The 16,004-nt window shown below is 41.8% G+C and overlaps 1 protein-coding gene across 3 annotated transcripts; it reads right to left on the bottom strand.

The window, feature by feature from the left end:
* Nucleotides 1–5,717: 5,717 nt before the first annotated feature.
* On the bottom strand, nucleotides 5,718–11,948 carry Vps35 (Vacuolar protein sorting 35). 3 transcript variants are annotated; one of them, XM_067774194.1, is made up of 11 exons: nucleotides 11,747–11,948; nucleotides 11,246–11,640; nucleotides 9,056–9,245; nucleotides 8,249–8,982; nucleotides 8,077–8,163; nucleotides 7,861–8,009; nucleotides 7,319–7,672; nucleotides 6,689–7,252; nucleotides 6,544–6,619; nucleotides 6,343–6,450; nucleotides 5,718–6,275 (listed from the first exon to the last, which is right to left on the bottom strand). In XM_067774194.1, the coding sequence occupies exons 2-11, from the start codon at nucleotides 11,312–11,314 to the stop codon at nucleotides 6,111–6,113; spliced, it is 2,496 nt and encodes an 831-aa protein (XP_067630295.1). In that variant the 5' UTR covers nucleotides 11,315–11,640; nucleotides 11,747–11,948; the 3' UTR covers nucleotides 5,718–6,110. The 3 variants fall into 3 exon arrangements, with proteins under 3 accessions (XP_067630295.1, XP_067630296.1, XP_067630297.1); XM_067774195.1 differs by having other exon boundaries at nucleotides 11,246–11,453; XM_067774196.1 differs by lacking the exon at nucleotides 11,246–11,640.
* Between the last annotated feature and the right edge of the window lie 4,056 nt (nucleotides 11,949–16,004).

Raw genomic sequence — 16,004 nt, 5'->3', positions numbered from 1 at the left:
TGGGATCCGTCCATAACCCCTTAAGGGTCATTTCGTGACTATTAGGTGATCATTTGAGGAGCTTTCCGGCATCACTTCTTGATGATTTTCGGTATCCGTTCGGTATCCCGTCGGAATCAATACGGGACTTTATCGGAATCATTTGGGATCCCTTCCGGCATCATTTCTGGATGGTTTTCGGGATTTGTCCGGGATCCCGTGGGGGTTATTTCAGGACCTTTTCGGGGCTAATACGGGATCATTTGGGGATCCTCTAGGGGTCGTTTCGTGACTTTTTCTGTATTATTTCGGGATCATTTTGGGACCCTTTCAGCATAATTTCTTGATGGTTTGCCGGATCCATCAGGGTCATTTCGGGACCATTTTGGGATAATTTGGGGACGCTTCCGAGATCATTTCTGGATCCGTTCGGGATGCCGTAGGAGCCATTTCGGGATTTTTTGTTACTTTTCCGGGATAGTTTTTGCACCCTTCCGGGATCATTTCTGGATCTGTGCGGGATCTCATCTGGGTCATTTCCGGACTATTTCGGGATCATTTTGGGATCCTTCCGGAATCATTTCTCTATGGTTTTCGCGATCCGTCGTGGATCCCCTCGGAGCCATTTCGGAACTTTTTCTGGAGTATGTCGGGATAATTTTGGGACCCTTCCTGGATATTTTCTGGATGGTTTTTGAGATCCGCCCGGGAGCCCGTCAGGGTCATTTCGGAACCTTTTCGGGATCATTTTGGAACACCTTCAGTGATCATTTCTGTGTGGTTCTCTGGATACGTCTAGAATCGTGTCGCTGTCATCTCGGATTTTTTTGAGACTATTCGGGGAACTTTTGGAGACCCTTTCGGGGCATTTCTGGATGGTTTTCGGGATCCGTCCGCGATAGCGTGGGGGTCATTTCGTAGCTTTTTCTGGATAATTTCGGGATCATTTGGGATCCTGTCAGGTTATCAGCTCATTTAGTTCTTTTTTTTACTCAATTACAAAAATAAAATGCATTAGACAGAAAACGCGAATAGCCCATATATTTAAATTTCTCCTTGCGGACGGGGCCGCGGGTAAAGGCTAGTTATATTATAAATGGCAAAGTTTGGATGTTTAGATGTTTGGATGTTTGTCCAGACGTTTGTCTTTGTGACTCAATCACGCAAGAACGGCTGGACCGATTTGGATGAAATTTTGCACACATATAGCCAGTAGTCTAGAAGGATCTACTAGCTATATATTTTTCAAAAGGGGGTAGGTCCCCGCCCCCTAGGAACAGTTATAATTTAATTATTATATTTTTTAGTCTTTGCGACTGAATCACGCCAGAACGGCTACACCGATTTTGATGAAATTTGGGACACAGACAATAGTCTACTAGCGAAATTTTTTTCGAACATGGAAAGAGGGATGGAGGTCCCACGACCTCTTCGAGCAATTACTTTTTAGTAATTTTTACACATTATAACTTTACGTATACTGGCCTTCACCAATATCATAGACTCAAGGGGTAAAATAAGTCGAGGGCTTACAAAGTGAGCAGTGACACCCTTCCCCCCCCCCCCCCCCCCCCCCCCCCCTTTATCCCCCTCTGGTGTAAAATCTATAAATTGTTATAACTTAATATAAATTTTCTCCTAAATCAGTAGTTTTTGGTATGTGGCACATACAGATCGAGATCTAAACAATTTTGGAAAACGATCAGTGATCCTCTCCTTCTCCTCCTGATATCCGCCCTCCACCAGTTGCTTTTATTAGCACGCTTTTATTAGCTTTACCTGTATGTTTCTATGTAACTCTTCATTCGCCCCAACGCGCCTGCTGCCTTATTAACACGGTTTTATAATTAGCTTCACCTTATTTGTAATCCCGCTAGGGTCATATCGAGACCCTTCCGGGGTAATTTCTGGATGGTTTTCGGGATCCGTCCACGATCCCGCCGGGGTCATTTCGGGACTTTTTCGGAACTATTCCAGGATCATTTCGGGACTATTTCGCGATCATTTGGGGACCCTTCCGGCATCATTTCCGGACGGTTTTCGGGATCCGTCTGGGTAATTTCGGGACTTTTTCTCGACTAATACGGGATCATTTGGGGTAGCTTCCGGCATCATTGCTAGATGGTTTTCGGGATCCGTCCGGGATCCCTTCAGGGTCATTTCGGGACTATTTCGGGATCATTTCGGGTACTTTCCGGCTTCATTTCTAGACGGTTTTCTGGATCCGTCCGGGATCCCGTCGGGGTAATTTTGGGACTTTTTCTCGACTAATAAGGGATCATTTGGGGTAGCTTCCGCCATCATTGCTAGATGGTTCTCGGGATCCGTCCGGGATCCAATCAGGGTAATTTCGGGACTATTTCGGGATCATTTCGGGTACCTTCCGGCTTCATTTACAGACGGTTTTCTGGATCCGTCCGGGATCCCGTCGGGGTAATTTCGGGACTTTTTCTCGACTAATACGGGATCATTTGGGGTAGCTTCCGGCATCATTGCTAGATGGTTCTCGGGTTCCGTCCGGGATCCAATCAGGGTTATTTCGGGACTATTTCGGTATCATTTGGGGTATCTTCCGGCTTCATTTCTAGATGGTTTTCTGGTTCCGTTCGGGATCCCGTCGGGGTCATTTCGGAACTTTTTCTCGACTAAGACGGGATCATTTGGGGACCCTTTCGGCATCATTTCAGGATGGTTTTCGGGATCCGTCCGGGTCCCGTCGGGGTCATTTCTGGACTTTTTCTCGACTGATACGGGATCATTTGAGGACCCTTTCGGCATCATTTCTGGATTGTTTTCGGGTTCCGTCCGGATACCGTCGGGGTCATTTCGGGGCCCTTTCTCGACTAATACGGGATAATTTGGGGACCCTTTCGGCATCATTTCTCGATAGTTTTCGGGATCCGTCCGGGATCCCGTCGGGGTCATTTCGGGACTTTTTTTCGACTAATACGGGATCATTTGGGGACCTTTTCGGCATCATTTCTGTATGGTTTTCGGGATCCGTTCGGGATCCCTTCAGGGTCATTTTGGGACTTTTTCTCGACTAATACGAGATCATTTGGGGACGCTTTCGGCACCATTTCTGGATGGTTTTCGGGATCCGTCCGGTATCCCGTCGGGGTCATTTCGGGATCATTTGGGGTACCTTCCGGCATCATTTCTAGATGGTTTTCGGGATCCGTCCGGTATCCCGTCGGGGTCATTTCGGGACTTTTTCTCGACTAATACGGGATCATTTGGGGACGCTTTAGGCATCATTTCTGGATGGCTTTCGGGATCCGCCTGGGATCCCGTCGGGGTCGTTTCGGGACTATTTCGGGATCATTTGGGGTACCTTCCGGCATCATTTCTAGATGGTTTTCGAGATCCGTCCGGGATCCCGTCAGGGTCATTTCGGGATCATTTGAGATACCTTCCGGCACCATTTCTAGATGGTTTACGGGATCCGTTCGGGATCCCGTCAGGTTCATTTCGGAACTATTTCGGGATCCTTTGGGGTACCTTCCGGCATCATTTCTATATGGTTTTGAGGATCCGTCCGGGATCCCGTCGGGGTCATTTCGGGAATTTTTCTCGACTAATACGGGATCATTTGGGGACGCTTTCGGCATCATTTCGGGACTATTTCGGTATCATTTGGGGTACCTTCCGGCATCATTTCTGGATAGTTTCGGGATCCATCCGGGATCCCGACGGGGTCAATTTAGGACTTTTTCTCGACTAATACGGGATGATTTGGGGACCCTTTCGGCATAATTTCTGGATGCTTTTCGGGATCCATCAGGAATCCCGTCGGGATCATTTCGATACTTTTTCGGGACTAATGCGGTATAATTAGCGGAGCCTTTCGGCATCATTTCTGGATGGTTTTCGGGATCTGTGCGGGATCCTGCCAGGGTCATTTCGGGACTATTTCGGGATCATTTGGGGTACCTTCCGGCATCATTTCTATATGTTTTTGAGTATCCGTCCGGGATCCCGTCGGGGTTATTTCGGGACTTTTTATCGACTGGTATCGGATCATTTGGGGACCCTTTCGGCATAATTTCTGGATGCTTTTCGGGATCCATCAGGAATCCCGTCGGGATCATTTCGATACTTTTTCGGGACTAATGCGGTATAATTAGCGGAGCCTTTCGGCATCATTTCTGGATGGTTTTCGGGATCTGTGCGGGATCCTGCCAGGGTCATTTCGGGACTATTTCGGGATCATTTGGGGTATTTTCCGGCATCATTTCTGTATGGTAATCGGGATCATTTGGGGTCCCTTCCGGCATAATTTCTCGATGGTTTTCGGTAATTTCGGGACTATTAGGGGATCATTTGATAGTTTTTGGAATCCGTGCGGGATCCCGTCTGGGTAATTTCTGTACTTTTCAGAGATTGTTTCGGGATTATTTTGGGCCCTTCCAAGATCATTTCTGGATGGATGTCGAGATCTGTCCGGGATCCCGTCAGGGCCATTGGGAGTCCGTTCGAGATCCCGTCAGGGTCATTTCGGGACTATTAGGGGATCATTTGAGGACCTTTCCGGCATCATTTCTAGAGAGTTTTCGGAATCCGTCTGGGATCCCGTCGGGGTCATTTCAGGACTTTTTCGGGACTAATACGGGATCATTTTGGGACCCTTCCGGAATCATTTCTGTATGGTTTTCGCGATCCGTCGTGGATCCCCTAGGGACCCTTCCTGGATATTTTCTGGATGGTTTTTGAGGACCGTCCGGGAGTCCGTCAGGGTCATTTCGGAACTTTTTCGGGACTATTTCGGGATCATTTTGGTACCCTTCAGGCATCATTTCTTTGTGGTTCTCTGGATAAGTCTAGAATCGTATCGTTGTCATTTCGGGTTTTTTGGGACTATTCCGGGAATTTTTGGAGACCCTTCCGTGGCATTTCTAGATGGTTTTCGGAATCTGTCCGCGATGGCGTCGGGGTCATTTCGTGGATTTTTCTCGATAATTTCGGGATCATTTGGGGATCCTATCAGGTTATCAGCTCATTTAGTCCTTTTTTTACTCAATTACAAAAATAAAATGTATTAGACAGAAACATCTTTTTAAACAGATAACTTGATAAGCAGGCTAACGTGAATATCCCATATATTTAATTTTCTCCTTGCGGACGGGGCCGCGGGTAAAGGCTAGTACTTAATAAAGAAACATAACAGTGTATGAAGTATGTTGTTGTTGTTGTTGTAGCGATAAGGTTGGTCCCCGAACGCTTTGGGGAGTGTTATCGATGTGATGGTCCTTTGCCGGATACAGATCCGGTACGCTCCGGTACCACAGCACCATTAAGGTGCTAGCCCGACCATCTCGGGAACGATTTATGGTGCCACATTAAACCTCCAGGCCGTCCCCTCCCTCCCCACCCTCAAGATCCATGAGGAGCTTGGGGTCGCCAGAGCCTCGTCTGTTAGTGAAATAGGATTCGCCGCAGATAGGTGAGGTTGACAATTGGGTTTGGAGAAGCTATATATTGCGATGGCAACCTGAAGGGTGGCGCTACACAGCCCCTTGAATCTGGTATTTAGATAGATAGATAGATAGACGACAGGCATACCTACCGGGGGTATATTCTGACCCTCTAACCCGCTGGGGTATGAAGTATGCTATATGCCTTTTTACATTTCAGGAATAATCAATAAATGTGATTAAAAGAAATATACATAACACGTATCTGAGTATAGAAAATAAAATATATGGGCGTACCTTTAAGATTAATTAAAAACGTCATAATAACAGCTCATCAATACAATAATTATAATAAACAATAGCATGTAAAATGTCTTGGCATATAAATTAAAAATCGATAAATGGAATTTTGATACAATTTTAAGTAATAAGTTTACAATGCCAATTCTGTGATTGTTTCGACATAAAATGTAATGATGCAAAACTCAATTTAATATTTAATTTCCCGAGGATTTGCAAAAATATAAAATTAATGGATTTTTTGGAAAGAAAAACAAGCTAGAATTCGGTATGTAATATTCATATAACGTTGTAGTTGCAAGCTGCGTTTGGGTTTTGCAAATATGCGTTGATAAAACAAATTTAAAAACAATATTGCGCGCGTAAACTGTGCAACATCATAATGGACTTTAAGTAATATTAAAATTTTTTGTAGAACTAATTAATAGATATGCCAGCAAATGAAACCTCCAAACCCTCATCATTTGATTCCATACGACTTTCAATATGTGCTAATGTATTTTTGTAATGCATTTCAATTTGTTTAGTTTCCTCGGTTGACTCTTCCAGATTTGGTAAATCCTCATTAATTTTGGCAATAAGCTGAAAAATGTTATAAAGATTACTTTAAGGTAAGATTTGGATATATAATATATGATTAGGAACAAACCTGATTCAACATTGCCACAGTTATTAATGAATTGCCACGCTCAAAATAGAACAGATAATGATTCAGCAATTCGACGTAAAGTTGCACCTGTACGCCAACGTCCAGGCACTAAAAGTGATATAAACAAATTAATTGAGCTCAGTTGTTATATTAAGCGAGGCAATATTAGTATATATAAAAATATAAACTTCTGCTACTCACATGCGCTATTATACGTGCTCCTTTCTTTAGGCAATCAAGTGTGCGTTTCTCATCACGCATATCTGCACCATTTTGCCTACAAAAATAACAATACAAATAAAAACCAACAGAGATATTAATATTACATTCAAATAATCATACTAACTTTCCACTCCAAAAGAGCGCAGCGCAGGCCACCACACCACGACATTGATCGGGTTTCTTCAATAGTTTAGAGGCAGCAAGCGCACAATGTGTACGCAGAGGTTCAGCATTTTCCTCACTAAAACATGACATTTGTTCAAATGTGGACATTATTAGCATAATTGCAGCCAATTGTGCTTTAGAATCTGAGATTTCATCCTCATATAGCGAAAAGGCTTGCGTCATAAATTCGTAAGCAACAGTCTCGTGATTTGTATAGCCGATCTCGCCTATAACTAAAGCACCTTGCAGGTACAAACGCAACGCCAAATCAGCTAGATCTGCTTTTGCTATCGTCGCAATTGTACTGTGACAATATTGTAATATCTTTTGACATTTCTTATCCCAATTGTCATCTTCATCAAAAATCGCTTTATATTTGTAGGCCAACTGATAGGCAGAAAATATGAGTGGCGGTAAAACATGTTTGACACGTTGTGAACCACCGGTGTCTAGATGTTTTCGTGCGGATTGTAGAATTTTGTATTGCACGTCGGGTTCATCGGATTTCATATAGTGTATGAAACTGTGAAGAAGAAGAAAAGAATTTAAAATATATATGAAAACAATAAACAAGATTAGCATTACAAACCGCGCAACAATGCCTTGTTCTTCAGCGAATTCTTCAGGATCGACAGTATTACAATTGGCGGGTGGTGTTGCTTGTTTACCATCTGGTCCCACTGGCACTTCTTCATCTTTGATTAGTGGCGTGATTATAGTTAATACATGTTCAGCTTGCTCAGCAGATGGTATACAAGTCTCGAATTCAAGCACATTCATTACCAAATATAATGCTATTGATTTTCGTGAAATGTAATCGAATTTGTCCAGCAGTGGTGTGAAGTTCTTTAATTGTATGACAGTGAGAGCGTTGTTGTAGAAATCGATGCAAATACGTAAGAGACGTGATAATTCTTGATTCACCGACAGAAAATGTGATATACTGAAAGTAAATGAGCACGTATTAATTTAGAAAAAAAAAATGTTATAATTATCAAGTCTTTGAAGATGCAGCTTCAAAAGTCTTTTTTCCCATTGAAGCCGGTATAATTGGGTACCTTAGTACTCACAGGTAATATTAAAATAATTATTATTTTGAAACTACATCACAATTGAAATACTTTTAATTACTTATTCATGTTAAGACGCTCTAAAATTTGTGTTGTAGTGCCGAGCACTTTGTCCACATAGTCAACCCGATCTGGATAAACTTTTTGGGCGAGACTTAGTAACGCAATCTGCAGGGATATTGTATCTTCTAGAGGCATATCAGTACGGGTCTACAAAAATAAGAATTCAGAGATAACTGCTACATCACGATATTATTTTAAGGTTCTTAGCGCTCACCTGCACAATATTTGCTACTTGTATGCTGAACACTTCAAATAATTCCACCTCAGGTGGTATAATGGATTCAATATCGGTGCCGCTTGTCTATAAAAATAATAAATTTAAAAGTATTTTAGACTATAGTAACACTTATTTTGGAGAGTTATACTTAATATAAAATAATAAATACCTTGCCACTCCTCTGATTGTATGCCGCCAAACGATCAATTAAAGAAATTATTATATTCTTAACATTCACACCAGTCTCTAGCTGTGCACATGATTTCAGAAACGGATCTAATGTTTGCAAATGAAACTCATCGGGAAATACTTGTATAATACATTCCATGAGATATTCCTGTGCAATAGCATCACGACAACTAACCACCTGTTCCAATATACCCGGTAATATCCAGCGCTGGTAATGTTCTAATGTTGCTGACTCCAACTGCGACAGCCGCACCAAATTTGTACCAACTAATATTTTGAGTTCTTCACGTTCTTTCTCACGTCGTGACTTCTCACTTGAGTGACCCTGATGCTGCATACGCACCCATAATTTATTCATTTCAGCAAAATTGGTAAGTACAAAATCAATAGCATCCAATACATTGCCTTCATGTTCATTATCTGCTTTGAGTACATCTGGTAATATATTACGTGTACATTGTAACAAATAATTACGTAGGAATAGGCCCCGTAATGGATGTTGTACACCGCGGCACATTTCTACTAAATCTTTCAGTATGCTACGTTTTAATGTGGAATCCTTTTTAATATATACAATGCCAACAGTGATAAGTAAATATAAGCGCGGCACAATTGTGTGCGAATACTGCACAAGTTCATAAAAATCTGTCTCTTTATTGATTTTTTCACTCAAATACAATTCCAGGTGGCAAAGTTCATCTGTGATAGCCATATCTATAATTCAAATAATTTATTTTATCATGATGTAACTATGTAAGTACAAATTTGCAATTAACTTAATACTCACATAACTCATAGTAGCTCTTCGGTGATAGCAACGAGGTACGCAATTCGCTCAACATAGTACTGGCACATTTTAGTGCATCCAATATACGATCCTTATCAAGAAAATGGTTCATTTGGAATGCTTGTTTACGCGCTGTGCCAATAGCTTCAGCGAGTAGCTTCTCCTGATCATCCAAACCATTCGGCATGGTCTGAAAAAATTAAAAAAAAAGATGTTAATGAAACAAATACAATTTAAATTAATTTATAGAGACGCAAGGCGAGCTGGCATACTTTGCATACATACGTATATTGTTTAGCGTAGTTACAATCTCATTTCAATTATGATAAGCGTCTTGGCATCAATTGAACAAGAGCTGGTCACATACAACGACCGATGGACATACAGGCCAGATGTGGCTATACTACACACATTACACCAATGTGCCAAAACATTTTCAATAAAGGCTATCTAAGTATATTTTACATAGTACGATTCTATAGGTAGCACCTTGCGCTGTCTTTACACACAAACATACGAGTATTTTCCTTAATAGCTGGCGTATGAAACTATAGTAGGGTGCAATTTAATAGACAGCAACGTGAAAAATAACAACACCAATTAGCACAAATATAAAGTACAATACAATACACATGACTTCTGACATAAACGAACATAAATGAATGCATACAAGAACTCACAAACATACAACAAAAGTTAAGTAACTAGACGCCACCAAGTCAGTGATAAGCGCGGTTTGTGCGATTCCAAAGTGTGGTGTGGGAAGGGGGAAGATTGATAGTTTGAATTATTAAGTTTAAAATGAAAGGCGGGAAGATGAATAATAGAAATTGGAAACATGTAGAATGAAATAATAGCAGACACTTGATTTGACTCATATTGTTTTTATCTTTTTTTTTTAATATTAGAGCTTAATGCCGCGCAACCTGGTCAATCACCCAAACGCACTGCCCCAGTGGGTTAGGGGCTTTAGAATATACCCGCGGTAGGTATGCTTGTGTAAGAGGGGACTAAAATACCAAATTGATTCAAGGGGGTGTGTAGCGCAACCCTCTCAAGGGTTTGCCAGCGCAATATATATCATCTCCAACCCAATTGTCAACCTCGCCCACCAGCCGAGGCTCTGGCTAGCACCTTAATGGTGCTTGTTATGGGAACGATCAACATCGATATCACTCTCCAAAACCTTTGGGGAGTGTCTTTATCACTACAAAGACGGTCAGATTAATAATAAGGAACTGCTGTAAAGCACTTTGAATACCCCCAGGGGGTTAGGGGGTTAGAGTATACCCGCGGTAGGTAAGTCTGTCGTAAGAGGCGACTAAAATACCAGATTCAAGGGGTTGTGCAGCGTAACCTTTTCAGGTTGCCAGCGCAATATATAGCTTCTCCAAACCCAATTGTCAACCTCACCTTCGAGCGGCGAATCCCGTTTCACTAACAGATAAGGCTCTGGCGACCCCAAGCTCCTCATGGAACTTGGGGTGGGGAGGGAGGGATGGCCTGAAGGTTTAATGTGGCCATATACCGAGATGGTCGGGCTAGCACCTTAATGGAGCTGTGTTACCGGAGCGTACCGGGTCTGTATCCGGCAAAGGACCATCACATCGATAACACTCCCCAAAGCCTTCGGGGAGTAACCTTGTCGCTGACCACAACAACAACAACAAAAAGCACTTTGAATTGTTTAAATTTGTCAGAATTTGAATGTTGTTGCAGACGATATGTATTACAAAATTCTGAGTTATTACATAAAGGGTGTTTTCTAAATAGATCTAAGGTAATCTCGAAGGATCAAGACAATCACGTACTATAATACTGTTTACTTTGCTACTAATAAAAATTAAAAGGAAAGGCTTGAAACATCACTCAAAGACAATGTACTTGCTTTGCATCCTATTAATAACACTTGCATGGGTAGCGCCAAACACAAAGTGGAACATGAACTGATTATGGTTAATGCTGAGCTTGCCGTAAACGTATACAAGTGTTGTTATTTATAGTATATCATACATACATTTGTAGAACCGCCTACTTTTTAATGTAAGAGAGAAGAAAAAAGGAGAGAGATTTGAGGAGAGAAAAGGGTATAGAAATTAAGCTGGTGAATTAATAATGGTGAAGCATTATTTATATATAACAGATGCAAGTATTTTTGTGTGACTTTTTGGATTGATGTAGTTAAATTACCATGCGGCGCTCAGCACCGTCGCTGCCACCTCCACTTGGGCTGTAGGATGTTGAGTTCCATGGATACATGCCGACCGCCGTTGCTGATGTTGTCGTTGTATATTTGTTTTGTTATATGTTGTGCTTGCTTATTTTTTTGTATTTGCTTATGTTAACTTATGCTGATTGTGATTTTTGTGGTTTGATAACTAATGCATTTCTTTTAAAACTAAATCAATAAATTAATACGCAACAAAGCACTGTTTAGAAAAAATCGTTCTTTTCAGAATTGGCCACGTAACGGCAGCAGATTAATTAATCACCTCCGTGCGTGCCAGTTTATTAAGGCGTATTTCGATGGTTGGTGCGCGTGCAACGCACGGTTTATCAATACTTCCTCCGACACTCGCTTAGACCTTTGAGTTTAATATACAAGTTCAGATCTTTTACTTCTTTCACTTTTTAAGCGTTTGTTGCTATTATATTGGAATGATGCTGCAATGGCCAACGCTGCTCACTTACCATATTTATGATCGCCTTGTGTTCTGAGTGGGTGTAACCGAACCAATTTATGTACAGCTTTTTGGTGCCTATTCAGCTATTGTTAAAACAACTTTTTAATACCTTTTCCAAACTATTAAAAGTTAATGGAAAAACTTTCTGGCAAAATTGCTACTTTTCTCATCAAATTTTTCCACTTTATTTGACGTTTTCCTTTGCTGAGGAACTTTTGTTGCTTTTTTTGCAAGTCAATTGTCAAAAAGTCGGCTGTCAAAATAATGTCATTTACTGAGGTGAATAGCAAAGATTGATATGGTAAGCCTCGAACATTAACGATTGTACTTTAATCAAGTCTGAGTTGCGCCATCTAGCGGCCACGTGCTAAACTATTAAATTTTGTCCGACTTTTTTTCAATGGCTAGTTTCGGTACGTCTTGTGATTCACCATGCCCAAATAATGTTAATTCGGTAGGTCTGGTGAATCAAAAAATGATGTTCATATCTCTAGCAACATGCAACATGTTGCCCTAGGGAAAAATGTGAAAAAGTGTTGGAATTAGAACCATATCAAAGCATATAATTTTACTCAATCTAAAGGGCCAATTGTACATACATGGCACACCTTGGGAACAGTTTTATCTTCTAAAGCAGTCAAAAAGAAATGGGACGTACTTAGAAAGATGTATACTGGAACGATTTTCCGTGATCCCTCGTCAAATTGGTTTCGAGAAAAACCGGTTTCGGTGATGTGCCGTTTGAATGAAATTTTAGCACTCATCTCGTTTTAAACTTTATTAAAAGTTGCTAGCTTCACTTTTCCCTCATATCAATGATAACGATGAATGGGAGACAACTTCTGTGACCCTCTAATCAGGGACATAAACTTGCGCATTACCAGCTTATAGATAAACACAGGTGGACGAAATGGGAAGCAAATCTAAAGAACTGCAACCTCTCTGCCAATGCTGTTAAGATATGCTCTCGAATCCCTACGAAGCACAATGAAAAATATTTATTTTATTTATTTATTTATTATCTACCGGACATAGTCCTCACAGATATGTAACAACTTAAACTAAAAATATCGAAATAGAAAAATATATGGTAACAATTTATAAATACAATGACATTATAACAAAAATTTTTGTAAAAAATTCGCTACGGCTTAAATAAATACACATGTACAAACATTTATATATTAATAGGAATACTGGAACATATTGAAAAGAAAGTAATCAATAACATGAGCTTTAAAATGTTCTTTACATGAGTTAAAATCGGCATGATTGCAAACAGAGTTACATAAGGAGATCATTCTGTGAATAGGTTCATTATTTCCAAAATTCGTTCTACGCGTTTGAACGTAGAAAATGTATTTGTCCCTTAGACACCTTTCAGGTGCATAGAAGGGGAGATGAAAAAGTAGTTCCGGAGAATCGATTTTGTTGTCGTAAATGTCTTTGATAAAGAAAATACCACAACTTTTCCTTCGAATATTAAGGCACTGAATTTAAAATTCTACATCTTAGTTCATAAGATGGCATCGATTCAAAAGTGAACATTCGTCGAAGGGCGAATTTAGTGAATCTCCTTTGAACTCTTTCTAACCGGCTGGAATGTGTGACAAAGTCTGAGTCCCAAATGATACAGGCATATTCCAAAATGGATCTTACAAGGCTAATGTAAAGACTTTTCAGCGTTAGCGGATCAAAAAAGTCTTTGGAATTACGTTTGAGAAAGCCGAGTTTTGAATTGGCAGCACTGATTATGTACTCCCTATAAAAGTCGAATCTAAGCTTCGAGTCTAAGTATACTCCTAAATCCTTAACAGTAGTTGTACGATTGAATGAGTCGCTATCGTTAAAGTAATAGCTGTTCATTATGCATGCGCTTCTCCGAGTGAATGTGATAATATTACACTTGGAGAAGTTCAAGAAAAGACCGTTACTATTACACCATTTTATCAATTCCAAAATGTCTTGCTGTAGCTCTATGCAGTCGCTAATGTGTTTAACTCTGTAATAATGTTTTAGGTCATCAGCGTACATCAAGCAACTACCGAAAGCCGGCCCCACTTCCCGGCGGAGGCCGCGAGCTTAGCGAGGGAACGCGACCTTATAAGACAGCTTGATCCAGGCGACCCCCAAATAAGGGATATAAACCAACGCATCAGATTGCTTGTGGACGAACACAAGCGGGCGAAATGGGAAGAGCACCTAAGAGGTTGTAACCTCTCTACCGGTGTAGGTAAACTTTGGTCCACCGTAAAGTCCCTATCGAATCCGACTAAGCACAAAGACAAAGTTTCCATCGCCTTTGGCGATAAGGTGCTGTCGGATGCGAAAAAATGCGCGAGCGCTTTCTGCCGACAATATATAATGCATCCTACGGTCGACAAAGATAGACGGAGAGCCAATAAACACGCACATAAACACAAACTCAGCGCCTCACCAATTACCATCACCGCTAGAGAGGTTGAGGACGCCATTGGTCGCGCTAAACCATCCAAAGCAGTGGGCCCAGACGGCATAGCCATGCCGATGCTTAAAAACCTAGGGAAAGAGGGTTTCAAATATTTAGCGCATGTCTTCAACCTGTCTCTTTCCACCTTTGTCATACCCGAGAAATGGAAAATGGCCAAGGTGGTCCCGCTACTAAAGCCTGGGAAACCAGCTAACGTAGGTGAGTCATATCGTCCGATATCTCTCCTATCGCCAGTGGCAAAGACGCTTGAAGCCATTTTGCTCCCTTATTTCCATGCACATTTGCAGCTAGCCCCTCATCAGCATGGCTTCAGAAAACTCCATAGCACTACCTCCGCGCTAAATGTCATTAGCACCCAGATAAATTGCGGTTTGAATCAATATCCCCACCATAGAACAGTACTCGTAGCGTTAGACCTATCAAAAGCTTTTGATACGGTCAACCATGGCTCGTTACTGCAAGACCTGGAAGGGTCCACCCTTCCCCCATGTCTTAAAAGGTGGACCGCAAATTATCTGGGTGGTCGGCAGGCATCGGTGAAATTCAGAAACGAAACATCAAAACAAAGGAGAATTAAACAAGGGGTGCCACAGGGTGGTGTCCTATCCCCGCTTTTGTTTAATTTCTACATATCTAAGCTACCTTCACCACCGGAAGGAGTCACAATCGTTTCCTACGCCGATGACTGCACAATAATGGCCACAGGCCCAGGCCCAAAGATCGATGAGCTATGCAATAAAATAAACGGCTATCTCCCTGATCTCTCCAGTTTTTTCGCCTCGCGAAACCTGGCATTGTCACCGACTAAATCTTCCGCGACCTTATTTACAACATGGACGCCCCAAATGTCGACCATATTGAACATCCACGTCGATGGCACTACGCTACCGACTGTCCTACACCCCAAAATCTTGGGTGTGACGTTTGATCAGGATCTACATTTTGGTGCGCACGCAACCGCAATTGTTCCAAGAATTCAGAGCCGTAATAAAATCCTCAAATCCCTTGCTGGCAGTACCTGGGGAAAAGATAAAGAAACGCTCTTGACCACATACAAAGCAATTAGCCAGCCGATTACGTGCTACGCGTCACCCATATGGTCGCCAAGCCTAAAAACCACCCACTGGAAGAAACTACAGGCCTGCCAAAATACTGCTCTCAGAATCGCCACGGGCTGTCTTCTTATGTCCCCAGAACACCATCTGCATAATGAGGCGAGAATACTCCCCATCAGGGAGAGAAATGAGATGCTGACCAAACAGTTTCTGTTGAATACCCAGAAACCTGGGCATCCCAACGGACATCTGATTGACGAACCAGCACCGCCTAGGGGCCTAAGGAGTCATCTCCGTAAGCATTTTGAGGAAATACGGCACCTGAGAACCCAGCCGTATGAAGCGGAAAAACACAAGCAGGTCCTTGGTGAACTCCATAGACAGGCGTCGGACCTTTATGTCGGGAATTGCCAGGTGAATCCAGTACTTGAAGAAAAATATCCAGAACTCGCAGAAGAGGAACGCATACTCCCCAGGGAAACGCGTGTAACTCTTGCTCAACTTCGTTCTGGATACTGTAACAGGTTAAACTCTTACCTATCCAGAATGTATCCAAAATGTATGCCCTGCTTGCAATGTGTCCCCACATGACACCAACCATCTCTTTAATTGTAATGTGGAACCAACGCCTCTAACACCCCTTTCCTTATGGTCCACCCCTGTTGAAACGGCAAGTTTCTTTGGACTCCCGTTAGAGGATATTGATGACAATTTGTGATCGGTCGCGGCTATTAGGTGGG

This window comes from Eurosta solidaginis, chromosome 3 (assembly GCF_040869045.1).
Source record: "Eurosta solidaginis isolate ZX-2024a chromosome 3, ASM4086904v1, whole genome shotgun sequence".
NCBI lineage: Eukaryota > Metazoa > Arthropoda > Insecta > Diptera > Tephritidae > Eurosta > Eurosta solidaginis.
This window is presented reverse-complemented; position numbering and strand designations above follow the sequence as displayed.